At 49.5% G+C, this 26,166-nt stretch overlaps 2 protein-coding genes across 3 annotated transcripts in view; both read right to left on the bottom strand.

Moving 5' to 3' along the window:
• Positions 1–892: 892 nt before the first annotated feature.
• Positions 893–3,614, bottom strand: CHRNA10 (cholinergic receptor nicotinic alpha 10 subunit). The gene is made up of 5 exons (XM_050915052.1): positions 3,554–3,614; positions 3,100–3,245; positions 2,493–2,647; positions 1,534–2,066; positions 893–1,377 (listed from the first exon to the last, which is right to left on the bottom strand). Exons 1-5 carry the CDS (start codon positions 3,612–3,614, stop codon positions 893–895), a joined length of 1,380 nt encoding a protein of 459 aa, XP_050771009.1.
• Positions 3,615–6,071: 2,457 nt separating this feature from the next.
• The window catches only part of NUP98 (nucleoporin 98 and 96 precursor), a 42,229-nt gene continuing 22,134 nt past the window's right edge, over positions 6,072–26,166 (bottom strand). For both annotated transcript variants that reach the window (XM_050915472.1, XM_050915473.1), the window contains 17 exons: positions 25,393–25,506; positions 24,488–24,626; positions 24,021–24,198; positions 23,507–23,671; positions 19,133–19,309; positions 18,209–18,362; positions 16,481–16,901; positions 15,445–15,674; positions 14,857–15,126; positions 14,067–14,224; positions 13,121–13,264; positions 11,432–11,574; positions 10,617–10,838; positions 9,436–9,677; positions 8,777–8,931; positions 8,179–8,290; positions 6,072–7,589 (listed from right to left, as the gene is read on the bottom strand). In XM_050915472.1, coding sequence (XP_050771429.1) covers positions 7,372–7,589; positions 8,179–8,290; positions 8,777–8,931; positions 9,436–9,677; positions 10,617–10,838; positions 11,432–11,574; positions 13,121–13,264; positions 14,067–14,224; positions 14,857–15,126; positions 15,445–15,674; positions 16,481–16,901; positions 18,209–18,362; positions 19,133–19,309; positions 23,507–23,671; positions 24,021–24,198; positions 24,488–24,626; positions 25,393–25,506 — 3,242 coding nt within the window. In that variant the 3' untranslated portion in view covers positions 6,072–7,371. The remainder of the gene's footprint in view (positions 7,590–8,178; positions 8,291–8,776; positions 8,932–9,435; positions 9,678–10,616; positions 10,839–11,431; positions 11,575–13,120; positions 13,265–14,066; positions 14,225–14,856; positions 15,127–15,444; positions 15,675–16,480; positions 16,902–18,208; positions 18,363–19,132; positions 19,310–23,506; positions 23,672–24,020; positions 24,199–24,487; positions 24,627–25,392; positions 25,507–26,166) is intronic.

A 26,166-nucleotide genomic window follows, 5' to 3' on the forward strand; every position in this document is an offset into this window, starting at 1 on the left:
TGGGGACTTCCCTGCACCCTCGGGACCCTCAGCAGGGCCACCGGACAGTGGAGTGGCATCTCGGGGGGCTGCAGCAGACCCAGCCCCTGGCTGGGCAGGGTGGCAGACGTCGGTGGGGACGCGAGGCAGCCGGCACTGCCAGGAGCAGTGGCCGCAGCTCGGGGCGCTGCGGGGTTTCATGGGTGGTTTTGGGGTGATGCAAGACCCCACGCGGCACCGATAACTGGGGGACTGGGATGGCTTGGGGAGCAGGGCCCTGCCAGACAGCGGTGCCCACATACGGGTATGTATGTGTGTCTGTATCTACCTTTATATATCTATAAATACGTACACATCCATACTGGCAAAGGCTCTGCCCAGCCCTCCCTCCACTGCGGAGCTCCGGATGGGGCTGCAAGGACAGGGCATGGCCCCATGGAGAGAAGGGTCCCTAAGGGTCCCACACCTCTTTGCTGCCCACCGTGTGCACACCCCCAGCCCATGCTGGCTGGTGCTGGTGCCGGTGCCGCAGCCCTCCCCGGGGCAGTGAGGCCCCGGGATCCCCCGAGCCCCCAGGCAGGAGAGGGAGGACACATGCTCCAGGGTTTATTTCCATTTTGTTGGATTTTTTGGGCGCAGGGTGCTATGGGAGGACGTGGGCGCATGCCCTGGTGAAGCTTCCCCGGGGGGCCAGGACCCCTCAGCCCTGCAGCTGGGACGGCTCCGGCTGGGGCGGGGGTCCCGCTGCCGGGCTCCTCTCCCCCAGCGATGGTGGAGCTCCCACCCTGCAGCTCCGTGGGGGGCCAGGGGGGTGCTCAGGAGAAGCCACACTCATGGGGCACCCACAGCCACCACCGTCCCTGGCAGGGGTCGTGGGCAGGGGGTGCATCGGGGCAGTGGGTCCGCGGGGCCATCAGGCAGCTTTGCCCAGGACCAGCACGCTCATGAGGAAGACCATGAGGAAGAAGACCCACATGAAGAAGCGGTCCATCACCTTGGCCACCTTCTTCCACTCACCGGTCCGGCGCTGGGCAGCTCGGTGGCGCCGGAAGCAGCTGGCGATGTAGCCGACGTTCCTCAGCAGGCCGTCGTGGTGGCACAGGCAGCGGTCCCGGGGGCAGCCCCCTGCCTCGGCGCCCGCCTCTCTCTCCCTGGGGGTCTCCCCCGGCCCCCCAGCATCCCCCCTGCCTGCCCGCCCACCCAGCGCCCGCCGGGGGCTCTTGCAGCTCTCGCCCACCTCGTAGACACAGCAGAGCCGGGCCATGTGGTGGAGGATGAGCCACCTGGCCCAGGGGGGCACGGGCCAGGCCCCCGGGCCACAGTAGTGGACGTTCATGATGAAGATGGTCAGCGCGGTGGAGGCTGTGATCATGGTCATGGTGGCGATGTAGTACTTTCCTGCGTGGGCAACGGGCGATGATGCTGCGGTGGAGGGGGTAGAGACCTGCATCCCTCCCTCCCTGCACCGCAGTCACCCTGGCATGGGTGCTGGCCATCACCCCGGTGCAGACGCTCTGGTCCCATGGGAGGGTCCTGGGCGCTGTTGAGGCTCACCGATGAGCGGGACGCTCTCCGAGGGTGGCATGCTCTCTGCCACCAGCAGCTGGAAGACGGTGAGGGCCAGCAGCACCGTCACCCCCAGCGAGACCTTCTCCCCCGAGTCGGCTGGCAGGTAGAAGCCGAGGGGTGCCAGGAAGGAGACCATGATGCAGGGCAGGAGCAGGTTGAAGATGTAGAAGGAGGCACGGCGGCGGAGGAGCAGGGTGTAGGTGATGTCGGGGTAGGGCTCGGAGCAGCAGCCGTAGATGACGACATTCCTCGTGGCTGGCATGCCCAGCACCTCCCACTCCACGTTCTCCACAAAGTCCGTCAGGTCCCCGGCGTCCAGTCGGTTGCGGAGGTCAATCTGGTTCCCGTTGTAGGTCCAGGAGCCGAAGGTGAGGCGGCACCGCTGCCCGTCGAAGGGGAAGTAGGAGACGTCCACCTTGCAGGAGCTCTTGGTGATGGCGGGCGAGTCCCACATGATGTGCCCATCAGAGCGCAGCACCACGTTAGTCTCCATCGAGCCGCCGAAGCGGTCATCGGCACTGGGGGAGGGACAGCCGTGGGGCCGGGATGGCCCTGAGCCCCACGTGGGGCAAGGGTTTGCAGGGCTGGGGCCGAGCGCCTGTCCCCAATGCTGTGTCCCTTCCCTGTGTCACCCTGCCCCCCAAAGAGGGGGCTCGGTGCCCCTGGCCACCCCCTGCGGTGACATGTCCTAGCCGGTGGGTCGGTGCCAGGCACACCAAGCTGGTGCCAGCCCCCCCTAGACCTCCTGCTCCCACCTTATCACCCAGTCGGGGTGACCGTCTCCCTGTGTCACCCACACCAGGACCCCCCCTGCTCCCACCCCACGTGCAGCCACGCAGTCCCAAGGTTGGCAATGCCCTGTGCAGTCCCCTCAGCCCCAGCCTGAGCCCCCCCAGCTCTGGGAGCAGTAGCAGGGCCGGGGGGGGGGGCCAAGCACAACCCACTTGTTGTAGAGGATGATGTCCGGCCGCCAGACGTAGCTGCTGGGGATGCGGATGCTGTCGATGCCGTCATAGGCGTCCTTGTCCCAGGTGAGGTGGGCGTCCAGCCAGGCCTGGCGGACCCACAGGTAGGAGGTGAGGACCTGGTTCCTCTCATCCTGCCGAGGGGAGAGGGTGGGCGCGGGGGACAGACCCCGGTGCCACCTGCCCACCCCCCCCCAGCCTGGTGGCCTCTGCAAGGGTCCCGAGGGGCTGAGCTGCCTTCAAGGGGACTGTGCTGGTTTTGGGGGGTTGGAGAGGTCTGAGCTGGTTTCAAGTGGTACAAGGTTAGTTTGGGGGGGGGGCGGCTGTGCTGGTTTTGGGGGCTCTGAGCTGTCTTCAAGTGGTCTGGGCTGACTTGGGGGCAGCTGGGCTGGTTTTGAGGGGTCTGGGCTAGTTTCGAGGGATGAGCATCAGCTCTGGGTCGAGCAGGACCCACTGGGGGAGAGCAGAGCCCGGCTAAGGGGTGGCCAGGAGTGTGACGGGGAAGGTCCCGTTTTGGCTGGGCTGAGCTGCCGGTGCCGGTGCCGGTGTCGGTGCCGGTGCCAGTGCTGTGCCCCCGGCCACTCACCATGTCGATGATCTGGGAGAGGGTGACCTGGAGGGTGACGTTGAGTGCCCGGTCTGTGTCCTCCACGGGGCGCAGGGCGCTGGAGTAGTTGGCGAAGAGGTCGTGGAGCAGCTTGTAGGCGAACCTGCCCTGTGCCCCTCGGCAACCTGCAGGGACCCAGACCGGGGCTGGAGGGGCCGTGGCTGCAAGTGCCGGGGGTGCAGCCAGACCTCTCCCAAGGGACCCCCAGGACCCGGCTGCGGGGGCCCACTGGCAGCTGAGGTGGGGGAGCATGCCGGGACCCCCAACCCTCCCCACCACCAGCCCAAGCCCCCCCTGTCCCACTGACCCTGTCCCCCACTTGAGGATGCCCGATGTGCGTGGATGCTGCTGCTCGGAGGGGTCGGGGGACCCTCTCCCCACGCCCAGGGCTGGGTGGGGGTCAGCGCCCCTCGCCACCCCCTCTGCTGCTTACCCGGGGCCAGAAGGCAGCCGGCAAGGCAGAGGGTGAGCAGCGGGCGAGCTCCGGGCTCCATCCCACCACGCTCCCACCGTGCACAGGTCCCAGGAGACACGGGGGGGCCGTGCTGCCTGCAAGCGCCGGGGTGACGTCAGGGCTGGGACAGGGCGGGGGGGCACAGCCCCCCCCCTCCAGGGACCGACAGTCTCGATACAGCGAGCCCTGTGGCGGGGGGTAACGGAGAGTGACCCCCAAGGGTCCCCGGCTGGGACCTGGCAGGGGGCTGGGATGGGGTTTGGGTGCAGCTGAGCCCCTTTGGGACGGGTCTGGGTGCTGAGCTACTGCTGGCAGCGACACGCTGCCTGTTGGCTGCCCGCTGGCTGCCCACCAGCTGCCCAAGCCCAGGGAAGGTTTTGCCCGCTGGCACCCTGAACCGTCACTCCCACGAGACCCTCCTGGCCATGCCGGTGGGCAGCCCCTTCTCTGCCTGCTCCAGGCAGCTCAGGGCCAGGACCATGGTGACAAGGACCGTGCGGTGGGCTGGAGCAGGCAGGGACAAAGTCACTCCTCACCATGTTGTCTGGAGCTTCTGCCTGCCCGGAGCTGCTAGCAGCTTCACTCCCGGCCAGCAGCTTTGTGCACTGGAAACTGCCCTCTCGAGGTGCCTCTGGCCCGGGAAGCTGCCAGGAGAGGGGGGTCGCTCCCCCCAGTCCTGGCCCAGAGCAAGCTGGAAAAGGAAACCCTGCGGCTGAAAGTGAGGCGTCAGGGCAGCGAAGCCCACCAAGGCCATGGCAGCAGGCGGTGGGAAGAGCCGAGGGCGGATGCTGTGGACCCCAGGGTGGAGGGACCGCTGTGCACAGCAAGGGACATCCTGTTCTCTGGTCTCAGTAAAAGAGCGAGGAAAGGGAAGAGGAAGATTATTCCCATTTGGTGAGAAGAAAATCCCGGAAGGTTAAGGGACATGACCCGGGAGACAAAGCAGCAAGTGGCAGAGAGGTCCCTGCCGCAGGGGTGCCGGAGCATCTCCCCAGCTCCAGCCATGGGGGATGCCACCGACTCCTGCTCCCCTGGCACCTCTCTGGCACCTCTCCCCAGGCAGCAGATGTCAAGCAGCGTGCCGATCGGTTTTAAGGCCAGAGGTTTTGTTTCCAGGTGGTGAATTATTCATCCCCAGCCCGATGTTCCCGGCCACGCTGTTCCTCTGCCCAGGGCAGCAGCTGGGTTTGCAGAGAGGCAATTACAATAATGGAAGGAGGCGAAGGCTGAGTGACCTGGCTCCCTGCGTGGCATGGCACAGCCGGTGTCAAGTTTAACGTGTGGCGATGCCGGCACAGCAGGACAGCCGCCCCGCGTGGGTGAGGAGACACAACCTGCCGCTGCTTTTACAACGTTTCATGCCCAAGAGCTGGCTCCAGGGAGCGGGTCCCTTCCCAGCCCCATCTCCAGCAGTGACTGGCTGGCACCCAGCATCGCCCAGCCTTGGGGAGCAGAGGTCTGGATTTGTGCCCAGCCAAGCATATTTATCCTCTTTGCGCGCGCACACGCGCACACACACACGCACACACACAGAGTTTTCAGCCTGAACAAACCTGTTCTGTGCTGCGTGGAAAAGCGCATCCCTCCGTTTGCCGTGAAGCTGTAACCTGGCCCAGCCCTCACCTCTCTCCAGAAATCCCCCTTCCAAGGACGGACATTTCCCCGCCTCAGCACCGTCCCCAGCCGCCTCCAACCCCCCACTCTCCTTCACGTCCCTGCAAATGGTTCCCAGGAGGACGCGCTCCATCACCCCGCCAGGGACCCAGCTGAGGCTCCCCAGCCCATAGCTCCCCCGGTCCTCCTCCTGAAGACAGGGGTGACTTTTTTTTTTTTTATTCCAACTGTTCCTGCTTTCTTCCAAGGCTCTGAAGGAACCTCCCCTGATCACCACCACCGCCTTTCAAAGGCATTAGAGCATTAGAGCGGCCTCGCAGCTCCCTCAGCCCCTAGGGGTGCACCCTGCCAGGTCCCAGTGCTCCCTAGCCTCACCCCTCTCCACCAAGGCGAGTCTTCCTCGCTCTGACTTTTCCCACTGCCCTCAGGGACCCGAGGCTGCTGAAGGCCAGTCCTACCAGTAAAGACCAAGATGAAGATGACACCCAGTACCTTTTCCGCATCCTTTGTGACCAAGCCGCCATTCCCGTTCCGCACTGAGCCACCTTTTCCCTCGTCTGTCGGTGCCAGCGTACCTCCTAACGCCTTTCCTGTGGCTCTTCACATCCCTCGACAGGTTCAGCTCCAGGGGGGGCTGCAGCTTCCCCAGCACCACCCCTGCACACCCCGGTCGCGTCAGCCGTGCCACCACCCCAGCCAGCCCAAGCCACCCAGGTGGGACAAGCCGAGGGACACGTGCCTATGGAACTGAAATCTTAAAAAGCAAAGGAAACCGTGGGAATACTATAAACATTTTATTTATTGTTTTCAAAAAGACAGGAAAATAATCTAGATCATTTATTTATATTTCTTTTTTTTTTTTTTTTTTTTTTTTTTTTTTTTTAATAAAAACCTTTACATAATCCTCATGCATAAAGACCTTCAGTGAGCCAATGCGAAGCAGCACCCGGCAGGCTGGAAGCCGCTGGCCACTGCGAGCAGTGGCTGGCCGGCTGTGGCAGGAGGTGCCGCTGCAGCAACCCTGAAATCAGAGCAGACCGAGAGACAGCTTTTTTTTTTTTTCCCTCCCTTCTTCCAAAAATAGTCGGTTTCTAAAGACAGTTAAGAGCAAAGGCTGTACACACCAGCGCACGTTGACGTGGTCGGCTGTTCGCTTGCGGGGTGTTCTTAGGCTGGATGGCGGCTCCGCTCGATGCAACCCAGCTACACAGCAAAGACAGAGACGACGGCGTGCGCCGGGCACTCGCACGCGTGGCAGCGTGCGGCTGCGTGTACCCCTACACGTACCCCGGGCAGCCGTCCGGCGGCGAAGAGGCAGTCCGACGTGCCTGGGCAGCCGGGCTGCTCTGCTCCTTGGGCAGGTGACCTCTTTTGGCAGTTTTGCTTTCGGGGCAGAATTTGCCCCCTCCCGTCAGAAGCCTGGAGTCCCGGAACGCGGCAACTGTTAGGACAAAGCTGCTGCGTTTTACCGCGTGCGGGACCCAGGAGATGTCCGTCCTCGGAGGCCTGCACGGCGCAGAGCTCGCCGTAAGGCACACACACAGGTGTCACCTCCCTTTCTCCTGAGGCCGGGAAGGAGCTTGCTTTGCTTTTGGAGACGGAGGATGGAGCAATGAGAGAAAACAGCACGTTGGCAGGTCTCCAACTTAGCAAGAGAATGCAGGAAAAGACACTTCTGCACTTAAGTTTCTTCTCCCTCCCCCACCCACAGAGCAAAAAAGCCCCAGTTAAAGCTTATCCGTGGTCAGTTCAGGTGCCAAAGGTTCATCGGTTTACCAAGCGCAGTCCCACCAAAGCGGGAGTCTGCCCACGGGAAACGGTCCCAGAACTTGCTTCACCATCCTCTGCGCCGCAAGGAAAGGAGCGAAAAGGCTCTGCCAGGAGCCGAAGCCCACACCGTGCCCCCCTCCACAGGTACAATCTCACCTGCAGACAGGTTCGGCAAGAGGTGCTTTATTGATTCTAGGAAAATGTTGTGTGGTTGAGGGTGCCAGCCAGCAAGGTCCAACCAGTCTCAATGCTCCCCCAGGTTACAAAAATTCCTGCGTTAGCCCACATACTAAAGCTGTTTTACACCTCTATGGAAAAACCTGCGTGGCTAGAGAGGTTGTTCGCCCTCAGAACAAGGGTAAGGGTTAACAAACGGTAAAAACTGTCCATCCATCGGTGGAAGGGATTCTTCCTCAATGAGTCACTACTGTCAGCTCCCGTAGGTAAGACTGGGTGAGGCTGCGGAGCTCCTCCAAGGCATAGTCCTCCGGCATAGGCAGCCGTCCGATGTGGGGAGCGAGCAGGCGAAGCGGGACGCGCTGCACGTCAGGCGTGGAGTCGGAGATGGGCTCTGGGGCGTGCTGCAGGCTGAGGACCACCCGCAGCAGGTTAGCAACGCGCTTGGCCATGTCTGGAAAGAGCAGGAAGAGGAGTGTTTCTACATGCTTCCACACCACGCTCCAGAGCGGGAGCTAGCACGTGAGCACACTTGAGCTCGTGCTGCGGAGGGGTGAACTTGAACAGCGATTCTACAGGAAATTCCGGAGCAGAGGCATTTGGCTGGGTCGGTGGAACCATGCCCTAGCGCGACCTGGCCTTATCTCCTCTCTCCACACAGATTTCCTCCATGAGTATAATAAAAGTTTGCCCTTATTCCTCAGACCAGACTGTTTTCTGCAAGTACGCTCATGCTTTACTTGGCACTGTAAAACTAAGTATGGACAAGACACTTTACGGCTCATCAGGAGACTGTTGTAAGAGACCAGATGCCTGATGCCACATCAGCCAAGCAACAAAAACTGCCTGAAATGATGACCAACAGCTGCAGGTACGGTAACTACCGGAGCAACACACGGCTCCCCTCACCAACCCCAGCCTTCCTCTTCAGCACACGCAAAGGGACAGACACACCAGCAGCCCAGGGGACGGCCAGTACTAGCTGGGCTAGGTTGTAAAACTGGCTTTCCCCAGTGTGCTGCTAGACACTGATGTCACCGTACCTGACTGAGCCAGGCGGTCCTTCGCGCTGTGGCACTGGATCTGCTCTATCCTGTTGCACAGCGACGTCACTTTGGTATGTAACCGCTCCAGCTCGTAGGTGGAACAATCCAGCTGAAAGCAGACAAGAGAGTCAGGCTCCACGTCACCCAAAGCCTTTCAGCGGAATCGCTCGGGGACTGCCCGAGTGCACGCTAAGCCAAATCTACCCAACGGAAGACAATCTACACTAAAACCTGTTTGAAGTTAACACCTGAAGTGGGGGAAATGGGAGGTCTGGAACTGAATTAGAGGGGACTGGCATACAGACTCCCCGCTAACCAGCAAACTGCTAGTTTTGTTCCTTCTCCTTCACTTATCTCACTGTCACGCTACATAGAGCATGTTTGCAGGGCAGAGCCCACACCTTATTTTGACAGCATCTACCAGATCTCTCTGTATTTTCAGAGATGCACCATATTCTGTTTGCTAGTGTCTGCAAAAGGGAAACACTAACATTAGCACTGAACAGCGAGTAAAAGGTTATTCTAAAAGCGAGACTCTGTATGAGCTTCCAAACTGTAGGGGAAAAAAAAAATTACAATTTTTTTCATTTGTTACCTGTTGAATCCTATCGAGCATCTCAATAACACGGATGTAATCTAGGTAGACCAGCCCCGCCATCTCCCAGTCCTGGATGAGTGCACTACGCTCTGGAGGGGCAAGATCTTCCAGGAATCCTTTTAGGTACTTGTAGTTTTCATTAATAATAGCATCTAAAGAGAACAAGCATGTCAGTAACAGAGCGAAAGGGTTTCTTACAAGTCAATGATTGTTAAAGAAAAAGCAACTGATGGACTGTACTCTCAGTTTTATAATACCCTGACACTATCAGCCACGGCCAGAAAGGCTTCCTTGATTTATGACCTACAAAAGGCAAGTCTAAAGCCATCCCATCTCCTAGAGCAGGGACACCCATGGGATCGGGGCTCCAGGAACGCTACCGCTGCCCTTGTTCCCTGAGGCACCTCTGGCACGGGAAGGTGGATGTGCAGAAGGTCAAGCACTGCCCTTCTCACGTGTTTGCAGTGAAGAATCATCACGCCAGGTACCAAGTGAGAGCTATTTTGAAACAGCCAGCCACTCTCTACTAACCCTGCTGCTAGACACACAGCCCTACCCCTTCGTATCATTGAACACTCAATGACTTCTGTTCCTACTATATTTACGTGTGCTGTTCAAAAGACAGAATGAAAAAAAAATGAGGAGAGCAGACTCACCTGAGGCTAAGTGCCTGACAACCAGCTTGTGACACTGGTTCCAGTGCCCAGCCTTGAACAAGAAGAGGGCTTCTTTATGCTTGTCGCCCTCCATCCTTGCTCGAACTGCCTTTGCTTCATGAATCCACTCTGGGGGGACACAGAGCCTCTGCGTCAGAAAAGCCTCCTTGGCCCAAGACTCCGGTGTCTCAGAGAGAACGCAGTGTCGGTTTAGGAGTTCACGCACTGCCTTCTCCCGTATGCTGGGGGAAGAGAGGACAAGGTGTTATTCCAACAAGCAATCCTTCATATCACTCCATCACAAGATACGCTTCAATACAAGCAGCTGAGGACCGAACGAGGCAGCAGTGAACTGACTGGTGACGGCAGAGGCACAGGCAGAACAGACAGCAAAAGCCAGCCTCGCCGGGTCTTCAACAGTCTTACTGTAGGATATTAAGAAAAGTTCCAAAATCAGCTGAATTCCTTCAGTAGAGGTTAACCACTAAGAAAGAAGTCCTCGCTAGTCTTTTGTAGCATCTTAAATGTTGTAAGCTTAAAAACATTTAAGTGTGATCCAGGCCCCTAAGAGTAATATACAGGCTCTATTTGAAGTTATCAGTTGGAAAAAAATTCTATAGCAATGTTTTAATGGTAGCTGTAAACATTAGCAGCAAAAGACCCCTTTCCACAAAAGATCTATTATCTACAAGTTTAGGACAATTTTTTGTTAGGTCTGTATTTCCCAACAAAAGCAAAGCATGCATTTTGGTGATTCCCAAGCTTTCCTTTCAAACACACTTGCTTCTGTTCAGCTCCAATGGGCACAGTTACAATATTTTGCATTAATGATGTTTTCAGGACAAGTTCTTGAACATAGTAAGCTTGCTGAGCCACAGACAAGATACACAGCCGCAGGATATCCAAATGACTACGAGATCTGCTTCTATAGCCTTGTTCAGTAGTTACAGTCATTACAATACTATTTAACATCTAACAAGAACATTTAACTCAGCAGAATTATTCATGCCACTTTGTAATCCCAGCACACAGTTTTTACAAGTGGCATGAAGTTCTCCAGCTGTGCAGCTCCGGTTTAATGTGAGAGAAGCCATGATAACTACAGTATACATAGCAGCTCTGTAAAACAGAGAACATGTTATTTTCAAGGCGGGGGGGGGGGGAAGAATTCTTTTACTCACTGCGTATCAGGCTCATGCAGCAGTATAAAAACAGCCCATTCCCAAAGCCCTTCGCTTTCAAGCTGGGCAGCGTAGCTAGCGTTCAGCACTCCTTGACTCTGCTTGAATAGATGAGTGTAATTCAGGGCTCTGAGCACTTCCCACAGGTGCCAACTGAGACGATAGTCCAGAGGGTCAGACGTTATGCTCCTGGGATCAAGCAGCTGGTCAAGATCATAGCGCCTGTAGGGAAAAATATGTGCAACATAAACAGCTAACTGTGTCCCCATAATAAAATCAGAAACTGGTGCTACTTTGTTCCTTCCCTTCACCCCCCTCCAATTATTCCATCTATGTGATTTATGTGGGTGTGGGGTTTTGGTTTTGTTGGTGGTTTCTTTGGTTTTGGTTTTTTTTTTTTTTTTAAAAAGATAGGAACAACTGCCAAAATCCTTTTGCTCTTCTTTTGAGTCTGCATCCAGACTGTCACAACCTTTTCTTTTGTATGTGCTCTTCCTGTAAATTTCTCAATGCCTTCAAAAAAGGCAACCACTGTGAAGGCAGGATTACTGCACTCTTCAGACTCAGGAAACACGTAAGAAAAAAGAAAAACCCACAGTTGTGCTCCAAAACTTAAGTTTCATCATCTATACCATCACCAGCATTGACAGTGTCACCATGTTCTGTAAGGGTGTACATGCAAGGCAGATTTTTTGACAACTGTAAGTGGTTCAGTAAACACTGAAGCTGATTTCATACCCCTGGTTTGGGAATTCAAGAAGCCACTGACTGATCAAGATTTTTCTAAATAGTTTTTGAACTATTTACCCATTTACCTGTTACTGTAGAGCTTTAACAAATGGAAACAGACATCTCTCAGAGGCCTTCCTGCATTATCGTCTTCTTCAATTACACAACCAGAATCTTCTAGGTAAGGAGGCAGGGGACAGCAGGCATACTTTTCACACTCTGGTGTGTTCTAAAGAAATAGTTGTAACAGTAAGTTTAAAGACGGTACTCTGAACAAAACTGCACTCTGAACTCCACACAGCTCAGCAGGCTCACGAGCATGCTCTCTGCTTCAAAGCAGAAGGAGCACCCTACTGCACCTGCAGTTAAAACTCACACAGCAACTATAGACTAAACATGACGCTAAAAAGAAAAAAACTAAACCCAAAATGCTTTGGCAGGCTTAATTTCATCTCACACTGAGCTCTTAAAGCCACTGTGTGGAGGTATAGGTGGTTCTCACATACATACAGCCTGTATTCCTGAATGTTTTTATAGCTGGAAAACCACATATGACTTGATCGAATGAAAGACGGTGCATCCCTGCAAGCTTTCTCTCCCTCTGCAGAGTCTGGACGGTTAAGTGAGCGGCACTGAATGCACAGAGTCGACAAGAACCATTTTACAGGGCACTGAACTGCAGGAGAACCGTTGTCTTTCATACCACCTAACCAGGCTGGGCCACCAAAATCCTCTTGACATTTTCACTGCTGGTAAGGACACTAGATCTGGGTTTGGAAGAGCATTCCACATCCTGCTGGTTTCCAGTTATTAGCCCTCCTACATGAAGTTCTGGCAACGAGCTGTATCCACTTTTCCTCCATATCGTCAGGCTGCAGTAAGACCACCCCCATGTTCTAACCTAGTAGCATTATCTTAAGTTCAAGTCATGATAAAACTAAAGCTTGGTATCTTGAAGTGATGAACACATTATACTGACATACTACGTACAAAGATAACACTAAATATTCCTGCAGCATTAAGCATGCATCAATTAGAAGTTACTAGACTTGATGCTGTGCTTGGGCTATCCCTAGGCATACAGATCAATGGCTGAACTCTCTTTAGTTAAATGATTAAACACTTTTTTCAACAGAACCCTTTGTCTTTCTGTATACAGAGGCTGACAGCTCTACAGCAACAAACAAGGCTTTGCATAATGCATGCAGCCACGCACTGTCTGTAGCACAGCTTCCACGCTTGCTGTAGAAACAGCGAGCATAACAAACAGGGTGTATGGTTCAGCAAAGACTATTTTAGAAGTCAGGCAGCTGAGTATTAATCATCACACTGGGAAAACTGACTGGCTACCTAGCTCAAACGGCCTTCCTGCTGCTGGCCACTACCCATCTTCCTGATTTTGTCTAGCTGTCAAACACCTGGAAACACTCCATCAGTGGGAGATCTGCTTCAAATAAGTCAGAACCGGAACACCCTAAAGAGCAGGTCCTAAGCCTCTCAAGTGACTAGAATCACCAACAGGTTCAACCCCAGTGCTTTATTCCCATTCCAGTGGGGGAAGGAACATTCCTATCAAAGTGAACTGCTGCAACAACTCATCATTAAAGCTGGTGAAGGAATCCGATGCTGTGACAGCTGAAATAATGAACCCATATGCAATTCCATACTCAGCACCTCCGCAGTGATACTTGACTGCCCATGGAAGTCTCAGTGCAGCATCAGACAGTCAGTGGCACTGAGTGAGACCTCCTTTTACCCAGGCGTGACCGACCTACCTGAAACGCTGACTCGTACATGGCAAGTGCCTTGGAAATAGAAGCTGTTGGAGGAAGCAGGTACCAGAGGTGGACAGCCATGCAACGCTTCCAGTCCAGCAGTGAGCACACATTGATACTTATTCTCTCCGATAACTGCCACACCTAAAGAAACAAATTACTAAGTCAAACTTATCACACGATGGTCAGCACATATCAGGCACACAACAGCATGAGGTTACATTAGTAAAAAAACACAGGTCAACACCTTGTACTCCTTTCCTGCTGTTGTACCACACGCTGTGATTGAGCGTTACAGCTTAAATGTATGTCGTGGCTGAACCCCAGCCGGCAACTCAGCACCTTGCAGCCGCTCGCTCACTCCCCCCACCCACTGGGTGGGGGAGAGAATTGAAAAAACAAAACCTCGTGGGTTGAGATAAAGACAGTTTAATAGGGCAGAAAGGAAAGAAAAAATAATGATAATAATAATAAAATGACAATAATAATACTAAAAGAATTAGCATATACAAAACAAGTGATGCACAATGCAATTGCTCACCACTCACCGACCGATACCCAGCCAGTTCCTGAGCAGTGGCCCCCCAGCCAACTCCCCCCAGTTTATATACTGGCCATGATGTCATATGGTATGGAATATCCCTTTGGCCAGTCTGGCTCAGCTGTCCTGGCTGTGTCCCCTCCCAGCTTCTTGTGCCCCTCCAGCCTTCGTGCTGGCTGGGCATGAGAAGCTGAAAAATCCCTGACTTTAGTATAAACACTACTTAGCAACAACTAAAAACATCAGTGTGTTATCAACATTATTTTCCTACTAAATCCAAACCACTGCACTATACCAGCTACTAGGAAGAAAATTAACTCTATCCCAGCCGAAACCAGGACAACGTACTGCTGTCAAAAAGGGGAAGTCAAGTCAATGACAAAACAGCCGAGTACCAGAACTTACAGGCTTTCCTGCAAGCAGGGCAAAGATCCGCAATCTCTCTTCCTGGATGAAGCAGTCCGCCTGCAGCCTGTGCCAGTCCACCAGCTGCATGGTGAGGAGGTCCCGAATGGGCTGGCTACCGGCCAGCTGGGAGAGGAGCAGAGCAAGCCTGTGGTCGCCTGGAACAGGAGACAACAGCACATCAGGCAAATCCTCCCACCTACCCGTGCCACAGCCATCTGTTTCTGAACTGTGGGGCACTCTGATCAGCCTACAGCTGCACAATTGTTTTTTGTGCACAATTTCTTATCAAATAAACCACCCCATAAACATGGACTAGAATGGGGGCAGGGGGAGAAGACAAAGGAATGGGAAGGACAGACTCCCCAAAGGAGACGAATGACTGGGAAAGTTTTAAGATTTGAACTGACATAAAAGACCAAGATGAAACTAGCCATTAGGCTCTGGAAATGTACATTTTTAAAACAAACATAAAGTAGCTTAACAGAAACTCAATTAAAAATAACAGTAAATAAAAAACATTCAAAGGAGATACTATGCAAAAAACCAGTTCCAAATGCAATACAGCATCAATTCCTAACTCTAGGAGAGCTGACAAGTAAGTCAGCATAAATGTGACCAGGTACTCAAGCGGCAAGTAGACAAGCTAGCCCCCACCTTAATCACTGTCTGACAAGGGAAAACTCCATACTCAGAGCGGCCAGTTACTATCAGCTCTCAAAGTTTAAATGCTCTTTATGTGTCTCCCTTCCTCCTCCCCACAAAAAGCTGAGAGATTTAAGCATCTTACCTGACTGCTGTGCCAGCCTGCAAGCTTCACCAATTCTCTTCCCAGTAAGGCAGCTGAACACAGCCTCTACGTGATTACCATGTCGGGACAAAGAGACTTCCTCCTCAATTCGTCCTGCAGCAGTCTCTGACAGCCAGCGAGAGAAGGCTTTCCTGCGCTCCAGGGCCAGAATGTATTCACTGGGTTCCTCCAAGCTGGCCTCTAACTCTTTCAGGTTCCCCCAAATCGCTTCACATAAAGTCCATGCCAAGCACCAGTGCTTCACAACAGCTGTCAGAACAGAGTTACTCAGTCATCAGGAGTGAAAACATACGGAAGAATATTTAGAGAGGACTCATATAAGATTATAAGCATAACCTTGTAGGATATCTTAAAGGATATCCTACTGTTACAAGTCAATGCAGGAAGTCACCTAGCTTCCCAAATGCAACCAACCATGTTTACACTTTCAGAAAGAATGCTGAGCTACAGTCAAAATTTTCTGTTTTATTCACATTTCGCTGCTCTGATGCAACCTGAAATTCATCTGAACTGGACAGTTCTCCAGGTTCACTATCACTATGGTGAAAAGAATTATTCCATACTCACTTTCTGTCACAGCAGGATCCTCGGATGCCTTCCTAACCCAGTCAGCATAGTCGTGAATAGCAGAAACTCCTGGGTTGGGTGCTAGAAGAGGACAGTGTTCATCCATATGGACAGTGCTGTGTTTCAGCTTTATCTCCAGAGGGATGAGATACAGCTGTTTGTCTCTGTCCATCTTCCGTTGTTCTAAGCTCAGCTTCTCCACATGAACCTTGAAAGAGGATTCTGAGAGTCTGGAGGAAAAAAGATGATAAAAACAGGTACTAATGTTCTGAATTGGTCTCCATGCAAGTGAACTGCACCCATCACGGAGCGGCTGCATTGTGCAGCTCGTCCTAATTTTAACATAGAGACAGTAAAACGTATGATCCAAGGTCAACAGCTAGGTATGAAGAACCTGGTTACAGCCTGGGATTCAGAACCAGACTTTGGCAAATAAACCTCATTGAACTGGGTGCTTCCAGCTCTCAAAAGGCAATTAGCACACCTTACCACACCCCAGTGCATTTTGTGAGAGCACCTCATTCTGCCAGCAAATCAAATCTGCTGGAGAACATCAACCGAACAAGCTTTTTGGAAGACTCAAATGGTAGAACATCTAGCTATAGTCCAGTCAAGTTTAGGTATGGAGTTACACAGCCCAGGAAAGGTCTGTATACTGCTTTATATACAAGCAGAATTGAAGGCATCTGAGAATTCAGAAGCTAAACAAGGAATTTCTTAGGTAGGGCAGATATCCTCAGGGAGAATCAACAGCAGATTAGAAGCTTCCTGGACAACCATTTTGAACTTTCTCTCTTTAACCGTTTGCTGGATGATGGTGCTATTTACTTGTTAGAAAAATAACTACTCTTACTACGATGTTCCAGGTCTTTGAGATACAGATTTTTCTAAAGTAGCAGCCCGAAGGGAATTTCCATGGCTAACATGATCTTGCATCACTTCTGCGTATCAGAAGGAATAGCGACCTACAATCAGGATTCTTTCAAACACGAAGAGAGAGTATGTCAGAATCATCCTGAAGGAAACTACTACTCACGATTTTGGAGCAACAGGAGTTGGCAGGAATCCGTATTCCACAGACTCACACTGAAGATCTTCCATGTCACTTGATCCACTCAACTGATCTCCACAATTGACAAGTGTCCAGTTGGGTCCCCAACCAACACGAAATGAGCGCCCCATGAAGAGTGCCATATCCATCAGTAGCTTCCCTTTTCCGTAGGCGATGGACTTTTCCAGAGGTACAAGCCCCTGCTGTCTGCGGACACCAACTGTTTTCATCTGTACTTCAGGGACTGACGGAGGCACAGAGAACACAGACGCTAACGGAGAAGTCGCCGACCAAAGGGCAACAGAAGGGGGACTGCTCAAAGTCCTTGGTCCCTTGAAATCTTGCAGAGCAGCACTCGGTGGCTGGAAAATGACGTTCGCAAATTTGGATTGCAGCAGCCCACCAACTAGAGGGAAGAAGCAGGAAGAACGTTTCAGTGAATGGCGTACTCACTGTTCAGGCAGTACATTTCTGATATTTTAAAGGTATTTTAGCACTTGAGCAGCCAGTGAAAATATTTGCCATGGTTTGTGATGGTAACACATAGCTAAGCCTGATTATGTGCAGTACTGAGAACCGCAAAACTCACCATGCACAGCCTGATTTGCATTATCCAAACTAAAGCACATGGTATTACACCAAGAACAGTGCATGTCCAGTCTCACCCCAAAATCCGCAGTTTCCAAAGAAGTCACTAATTTAGCGGATCTTGTCATAGTTAGACCATTCGAACAGAAGCGTCTCACAGAGAAAGTAGACACTGATTGCTATTAACGGGAACAGGGCTGACACTGTCCCCACAAAAACATCCCAGGTCCGCCCATTTAATTCAGGAAGCAACTGTATGCTTGTTATTAGAGGTATTATTCCTCTTGAAATCACCAGTTAGTGGATGTAGTGGGTGTAAAGAGCAAGGTTTTGGTAGCAGGGGGCTGCAGGGGTGGTCTCTGTGAGAAGAGACCAGGGGCTGCCCTGTGCTGGACACAGCTGAGCCCATCAGTGGGGTCCGTGGCACCTCTGAACCAACCAGCAAAGCTGGTGGTGCCTCTGTGAGAACTTAAAAAAGGGCAGAAAATGCCACAAAGGCAGAAAAAGAAAAGTGGAAACAGCAGTGTGAGCACCAGGTCAAGAGAAAGAGGAGGGGAAGAGGTGCTCCAGCACCACAGCAGGTATCTTCCCCGCAGCCCTCAGGATATGACTCATGCTGGAGCCGGGGGAAAAGCGTAAGGAAGAAGGAGTGGCAGAGAGGAACTGCTACGGACTGACTGCAACCCCCCATTCCCCATCCCTGCTGCCCCCCTGGAGTGGGCAGGAGATAGAGGAGTCTGGAATGAAGGAGGGAAGTTGAGCCTGGGAAAGGGGGGGCAGGGTAGGAAAGCGTTGTTTTAATTTGTCTTGGTTTCTCACTACCCAAACCTATTTTAACTGGCAATAAATTAATTTTACTCAAGTCAAGTCTGCTTACCAGTTACTGTCACAAGCAAAACAATCTCCCTGTTTTTATCTCAACCCATTTTTCATCCAATTTCCCTCCCCCCGTCCTGTTGAGGAGCATGAGTGAGAGCGCGGCTGGGTGGGCATCTGGCTGCTGACCAAAACTAACCCACCACAGCACACAACTGTTCTGCCATACGTTCAGCCAGTCATTGGATTTTGCCTGTTAATATTAGAATTAAGCTCTTTTTTCACGCAATACGTCGTTTCTCACAATACCTGAGTATCTTTTCTGTCCTTGTGATTTTGAAATAGGGAGCCTTGGAGAACAGATCTCTTGAGAAGTATCCGTTTTTACAGGTTGCTTCCCAGGATAATGATCCAGGATCAAGTCTAGGTCATCTTCATCAGCAAGCAAGGAAGCTTTCATAATCTAAAAAGGTGATAAGTCAAGCCTGCACATTAGCAATCACTCTCACAGCAGCAGCTAGCTGATCTAATTAGCTCCTTTCCCAACCAAGACAACTTCTACATGTTGCATATGGCAATACACTCATGCCACAAATATTTCAAGTAACAGTGAAGGCTCACAGTTCAGGAGAACTGAAAGCAAGCTTGTCAGCTGATAGTAAACTTTTACAAACTACTAGTTAAATCAGTGTCACAGTACTTGTTCGGATGGGTGTGAAGTCCTAAAATAATCACGTTTTCTGAGATCTTGGCTCTATCTACTTGTTTTTGAGCTTAAGTAATCACTCCGCTATTTTTTCCTTACAAATTAAACACAGAGGTAGAAGCCCACAAGTGTTCCAGGTATTATCCTTTCACCAAACAAATAAAAACACCAACACCAACACCCAAATCAAGACCAGTTATCCTATCACCTTGTTTTCCACAAACTGGGCCCAAGGCAGTCCTGGCTAGGTATTAGTTAAGCCTACCACATTGCCTGCACTTCAGAATTCTGAAATCTGAATTCTAGCTTTAAGGTGAGTTTCATTTCCGCATTAAGCTTTTCATGTCTATAAAGGTTTATCACAGAAACACAGAACCCTAATGTGTAAGTTTTAATCATACTATAGGTGTGACGTATAGTTTATTACAAGCTGGTATATAAAAACACTTGGGGAGGCAAACTGAGAAGCTAGTGACAAATATTACCAAGTCCTCTCTTTCAGAGAGGGGACACTGCAAGACGCTCACCTGCAAGACATGGGGGTTAATACCCAGGGTCGACGCGATGTGTGCTGAAGCAGGCACTGCCTCCTGCTCTTCTATCATGTTGTCTTCTACAATGGACTCCTGGGGAGGCTCCTGGGTGATGTCTGCCATATCACTGTCCAGTTCCACAACCCTGCCCAGCTGCTCCACTTCTGGGGTCTGCGGACACATGCAGAGGCCATGTCAGACAACAACAGATTGCAACCATTTGCCAAGAAAGAGTATGTAATAGTTTCAACAATCACCTGCAAACGAAGCGGAGTACTCCCTTGCTTGTGTCAAGACTCCACATTAAGTTTAGAGATGAATATATATAACCTATTCCCATTTTCTTCAGAGTTGTAACGTAACAGTGCAAGTCAAAGTGAAGGAGAAGTCACGGTTTAGTGATGCCCTCCTGAAGCTTACTGAGTTCTGCCATTCAGTTTAAGAAACTATTCTTCAGCTTTCCATTTTTCATGTGACCAACAAAAAGGAAGAGACTTTTGTGCACCCTGCCTTCCTCCTCTTCTCCCTCAAAATGCTATCACACAAAGAGAAGTTTCCTGTGCGTAAGTTCAACCCAGGGTGTTTTAGATGACTGAGCAACCAGTTTAAAAGTAGTGGTTCTCCAGCATTAATGTGTGGTACCACTGGTGGCTGATGAGCAGATGAGTCGCTGTAATACCTGCTTTGTTTCCTCAGCTGTGATGTAGTGCAAATTGAAAAGATTGAGTCTATACGCAACAAAGAACTTAACAGAAGTTTTAAGTGGACACAAGCCCCTTCAAGGTCACGTAAGACTGGGTCAACAAGACTGTGTGTGCATGCACACACACGTGTAAAAATTTTTTTTTTTTTTAAATTTTAAACCAGGACACAACTGTCATTGGACTGGAAAGTTGTGGGTTTTTTCCAATGGTATTCTACTTATCACTAGGCACATCAGCAGTTAGAAAGTTAAATACAGTAGTTCTCTTCCAATCTGCAGCTAAATTTCTCATCTCTACTGCTAGTCCAAGGCAGGAGGAAGAATTAATTTTATGATTTTTCTGAAGGCAATCACATGGCATCACCTTTGTGATGAGCCTGAAGTGACCTCTACACACCTTCAATCGCTTAAGACAACTTGTACTCACACTCCAGAACATTCAGCCAGCACAAACAATGAGCAGACGTCAGAAATTAACTCTGACCACTGTCATCGCCTCTAGTTCTGCCCAGCTTGTTGACCGTGGTAACAGCAGGGTCTCCCGACAGCATATTGCAGTGAGCCCCCCGAGCCGGTACCAAACCATGGAGCGTGACAGCGCGCTGCAAGCCATTCAACTATTTGTCAGCTCTGCTACCAGAAAGTGTTTGACAGGACAAAAACCCCTGGCAAATGCCATTCACTGACGGTATTGTGCAGCTAACGGGCCAACCTGAAAGAAGCACCTGGCCCAGGAGAAAGGAGCCTGTGCCACAGCAGCTGAATGGCCTTCAGGTGGCTCCGATGGGCTCGAACCCCAAACCTGGGCTCCAGTGCACTGGTTTTGCTCCAGTCTAACCATCCCCTGCTGCTCAGATACGAGCGTCCTGTGAAAGATTCATGCTTACAGCTTCCTTGGTTTCCAGAAGCAACAACGTACAGACTGCTGAAGCAATGCTCTGGAGCAATACATATATATGAGCAAGGAAACCCTGGAAGATAGTGCACTGGAAATCATGCTAAGGAATTTAAGAGCATATTCAAATGGCTGCTGCTTAGCTCATTAGAATCGGCCAAGAAATGCGACGAAGGTTATCAGATGAGGCAGATAAAATCAGATCAGGGGGTCTGTAAAGATAGAACTTAATGGCAGTCATGGAAGGAGCCTTAGCTAGTGGTATCTGAGTATGCCTACAGTATGCAGAACAGATTTACAAGTCAAAACATGGTTACAAACACAAAAGTTTCACTACTCCCTTCATTGTGCTTTAATGCAGCCAGGTCCCTGGTGTAGCTATTTCCTGTGGACCTTGCAACATTAATAAATTCATTAATATTCAAGTTAGTGAGGGAAGAAAAAAACCCCAAGTCTAGATCCTAAATGCTTCCTACAGACCAAAGAACATTATTTTCAGATGCTTTATACACCACGAGTTTGGCAAGTTTTTAAGCCATGCTGAGACTCTCAGAGGTTTGGGAAACTAAGCTAGATGTTTTTCCTATTTTCAGAAATGAAAACCTTAGTTAATGGTATGCAAGTCAAAGAGGTTAATTAACCCAGACAGGTTTTGCTAAGTACATTTGAATCTGTAAGGCAGGCCTGAATAAATCACACATATTCCCAATATTTTTGACTGCTTAAAATATCAGCTCTGGTCCCCATTAATCTGAACAAGAAGCAAGAAGGAAAACTGAAAGGTGGTACACGCAGGCAAGTCTGTTAGACAGCCATGTGTTCATCTCAAATAAAATGCAAATACTTAAGGAATGTACTTTACGAGAGCAGGATGAACTAACAGGTTTTCATTAGCCAGTGAGCCAGGAGGAGCAATCAAAGCAGCAGCTGTACACTACACTTTGGGATTCTCCGAAGCAGAATCCATAGAAGAGGTGGTAGCTCACCTGATTTGTCACTACAGTAGTAGGTTCCGCTCAGAGAGCGGACTGCACCGTTACTGGCTCTCTGTTTGTACGGTGATCAGGACTCCTACCATGGGGATCCTGAAGCGCACCAGCGCTGGCTGTACTGAAAGGCGTTGAGGTGAACTGCTGCCGCCAGACCTTTACTTTGGGCCCCTCTAACCTGCATGGAGACCTAAAGCGGCAGAGCTGCAACGGCTCAGGCGTTTCTACAGAGGCTATAACTAGATCACAGACTATGTAAGATTAAAAGCAATTCCCAGGTGATTTGATGTTTTCCTACCACAGAAGTAATGAAATTGTTCTTTTGCACAAGCAGCGATGAAGTGTGATTTATTTCCTGACACTATGAACAGACCCTTGTCCAGAAGGGCTCTAAGTTACCCAAAGCCATTGGCCAATGAAGAGAAACACTGCTATGATGTCTCCTGGTTTCAAAAAAGGCCCAGTACAAAAAAAAAAACCAACAAAACCCAAAAGAAAAAAGCCTTCAACCTCTTTGACAGTACTGCCTCTTAAGCTGTTTTTAATGCTGTGACTTCAGAGATGCAGAAATAAAACTCTCCTCCTCTGCTTCCCCGTGCTATGACACATCATGAACGCTGGCCACATGCCAAGCAGCACCTTGGCACATGATCCATGCCTCAGTGAGCTGCAAGCTTAGAGATCGCCTTTCACTGCAGTCACAGGTTACTGAAGGGTAAAACAGAAAGCCTGCTGCTTATGCACAGCAACCAAAACCTCTCAGCACATCCTATCCAGCTGCTAAGTACCCTCTGCTCAGCGTTCCTGCACACCCTAACTGCTGCAGGTTTACTTTCACAACTAGGCAATCGAGAACCCAGTTTTGGAAAAAAAAAAATCTGCTCTCTGCACTTTCTTTCTGTTTTATGACAAGTTACTTCAAAAAGCTATAGGTAGTTCACAAACGTTTACCATTAACACCTGGCATAGAGAGTATATTCTATCCCATCAATGCCAGGATGCCTTCCAAATAGGCTGTTTTTTCACCCACAATGAAGCAGCTCCTCATTTAGCTTGACAATATCCATACTAATTATATTTGGAAAATGCAAGTGTATCAGCTGCAATTAGACTAACCTTTAATCCCACATAAAAGGATTTTTTTTTTTTAAATGAAATTAACATTAGACCTTAAGGGGTGACCAATGAATTGGATAAAACGCTACCTTCCCTATGCAAGACAGAGGCATACCACCAAGGATGTTTTACAAAGCTTTAAAAGCAGTCACATCCAACTCAAATACGCTTAAAGATCCAGCATATAACCAGCCTTAAAAAAGTATTTTAATAAAAATAGAGCACATTCTTAAAATATAAAGCACACAGTCTTGCATACTAAATGATAGTCAAGTCAAATTAATGCACAATATCATTCTCGAGGCAGGCAGCACAAGGCGTTATAATTATATAGCATATATTCAATATTCACAAAAACAAGTTTTCTTCTGTAAGTGGTGCAAATATGCCAAACTCAATCTAGACCAGAATCTAAACAAGAAACAAGGGTTTAAAGCCTTCCCATCCCCACACATCCTCAGTATGAAATGTCAAGTATCTTAACAAAAAAGAACATGCAAACACTCATCAAGAGCTCAGAAGAGCTACTGAGTTTGTGCAAGTTTGTGTAAGGTTTTGCTCTTCGGTTTCCAGGCTACTTGTTACTTCAACAACCCCCCCTTGGCACCAGCTATTCTTCAAATTTCGTTTTATGAATTCACTTTTAGTCACTGTCCTCCTTCTACCTGAGATGGAGGTGTTGGCTTGCCATTCAGGGTCATTTGCTGGGGCGGCAGATGCCCTGGGGGCGGCACAGGTGTAGTTTTTAACTTCTTTGTGTCCACTTTTGAAGGATGCTCTTCCTCTTCCTCATCTGAATCTTGCAAGCCGTACTTGGAAAAGTGTGCCACCTGTGTAAGGAGAAGGGCCAATATGTCACACCTTGGAAGAGAGGTTTCAGGCATCCATTTCTGAAAGGCCTGGACAATGAGCTGGCATAACTGTCCACCTTACACAGCAGTTGTGTGACACCGGGAACAAATTCAGCTTTTGCATAGACCAAGAACATCTGCTGTATGCAGGTCTTAAGCCAAAGAAGTTTTGATCAGTTTGGTGAGGACAATTTGCACTACAGCTGAAGGACTTGAGACAGTTTAGAGAAGTTTAGCAAAGTTTTTGAATTTTAAGTTCTCAGGAGATTCTAACTTCAGACTACTTCCGATATTCTTGTACACTTTACAACTAGAACAAAAATATTACCTTAAACACCCAAGATCCAGTCTCTGGGCGGTATTCCTTGAATCGAGCGCCCTGCTTCCGAGATACAGACTCCAGTCTACCTTCATAATTCATCTCTGCCAGTCGTTCAGGGCTTTTTATCAGGCAACGAGATGTTTTATCTGTAGGCCAGACTCCATCTAAGGTAACTTCAGCTCGTCTGTTAAAGACAGACAAAAGTATAGTCTCTTACACAAGGTTTTGAGGCAAGGCTATTAAGGTACAGATATAGGAGTTGAGAATTGAACACGTGGGCTCAAACCAGATTTTAAACCCAATTTCTGGTTCAGAAATTTGCAAGTATCTCGTAACTGTATAATACCACAACCTGAATACACCCCTCAGATTTAGATTTCTTGGTAGCTGCCTGCAAACACAGTAGACTGTCAATATTATAAAACACATCCTTACTAGCCACTGTCCCCACACAGCACATATTTAAAAATTACCTATTTAAACCTTCACCAATAGGTGGTTTTCTTTCATCGTCAGGGTAAACAATAACTTCTTTTCTACGGATATGTACAATGTCATCCAGATTTAAGTTAGTTAGATTTACTTCTCCTTCAAAGTAAATTGATCCATAACCTGCAAAACAAACCAAAACATCACAATTTGTCCATGAAAAAGCTCATGCCAGAGAACCTCCGTTCCTGCTGTACTCCTTTCCCCACCTTACCACCTAGCTCTGTCACGTCTCCAGAACAACGTACAAGTGACTCATCCTTCCCAGTGTGAAAATACTGAAGAAGCGTTATCGACTTTTTTATAGCCAGTTCTTTTGCACAGAAAGTTTTTTGTTATCACTTGGCTCTTCATATTGCCAACGCAAATACTAAGTGTACCCTCAGCTTCAGAGCATATATAGAAAAAGTGTTTTAAAAAACAGTATACACTATATGATTTTTTTTTTTTTTAAATAAAAGCAGTAAAGATTTCTTTTTTTTTTTTTTTTTAAATAAAAGCAGTAAAGAATACAGTTTGGGCTGAAGGCTCTTCACTAGAGCTCAGTCAGCTCCAGTGTAGGTAACAACTAAGATGGAAGCAATGACAATCAGGTTTGCATCAATGCTCCAGCAAGTCTGGATTTTACCACTTTTATGTTTAAAAACAGCAAGCATCTTAAAAGCTGCAGGTGCTTTTGTTCTTTTCATTCTCAAGCTTCTCAAGTCATCCCATAACACAGGTTGTTAGTGCTACCAATCTGAAATACTACAAGCCTCTGATGCAAGTTGTTCACAATGCAAGGGCGCCGTTTATAATCATACCGAGGGCACGGAACTCAGATTCAGGTTCCATAGCTTTAAAATCACTGGTTCAATTTTAAGCAACTAGAAAAGCTGTATGTGCTTACCTTTGCGGCCTATGGTGAAGTCTGTCACAATACATTCATTTCTGTCATTGGTAAATCTAGCTAGCTCCTCCATGGACGGGATGGTGTAATAGCCAGCTCTTGTTAGAACAATTCCTACAACAGAAAATTCATTGAGAACTGGGCTGACAGCAAGTTGTCAACTTTAACATTTCAAGAGATTCATTCCATTTCTTTTGCAAGCCTGAACAACTGAAGGTCCCAAATGAACTGAGAATCAGTGCAACAAAAGCAAACAGAGAAATCAAAACACCTTAACTCCACAGCCTTCATAGCAAATTTAAGACAATTGCTATGCCAGGTTCTTCCAGCCTAGCAACCTGTCATCAGAGATCAGTAGCAGATGTGTAGTTAAAAAGAAAAACGCAAACACATACAGCAACACTTGACAGAAACACTCTCCCAGCTTTAATAATCCGGGGGCTCAGGCACCTGCTGACCAAGATGCAGCATCTTTTACATTTAACAGCCTCCAATGCCTTTTCATCTATTAATTTGTCTAATGATCTTTAAAATTCACAAAGCTTTTTGCATCTACAAAATGTCTGAAGATGTTTCTTTTGAACATGTCACCTGCTAGTTTCATTAGATGCCACATATTACCTGAAAGGATGAACAAATCTTTTCCTCTTCACCTGCTCCAGATCACTCATGAGTTTAAAAAAAACTCTAACATACGTCCCCACCTCTTCAACAGCTATTAAGTCTTAGTTAAGGGAAAGGTACTCAAGACCCCTCATCACGTTTCCACACTTC

The sequence above is a fragment of the Gymnogyps californianus genome, chromosome 1, assembly GCF_018139145.2.
Source record: "Gymnogyps californianus isolate 813 chromosome 1, ASM1813914v2, whole genome shotgun sequence".
NCBI classification, from domain to species: Eukaryota; Metazoa; Chordata; class Aves; order Accipitriformes; family Cathartidae; genus Gymnogyps; species Gymnogyps californianus.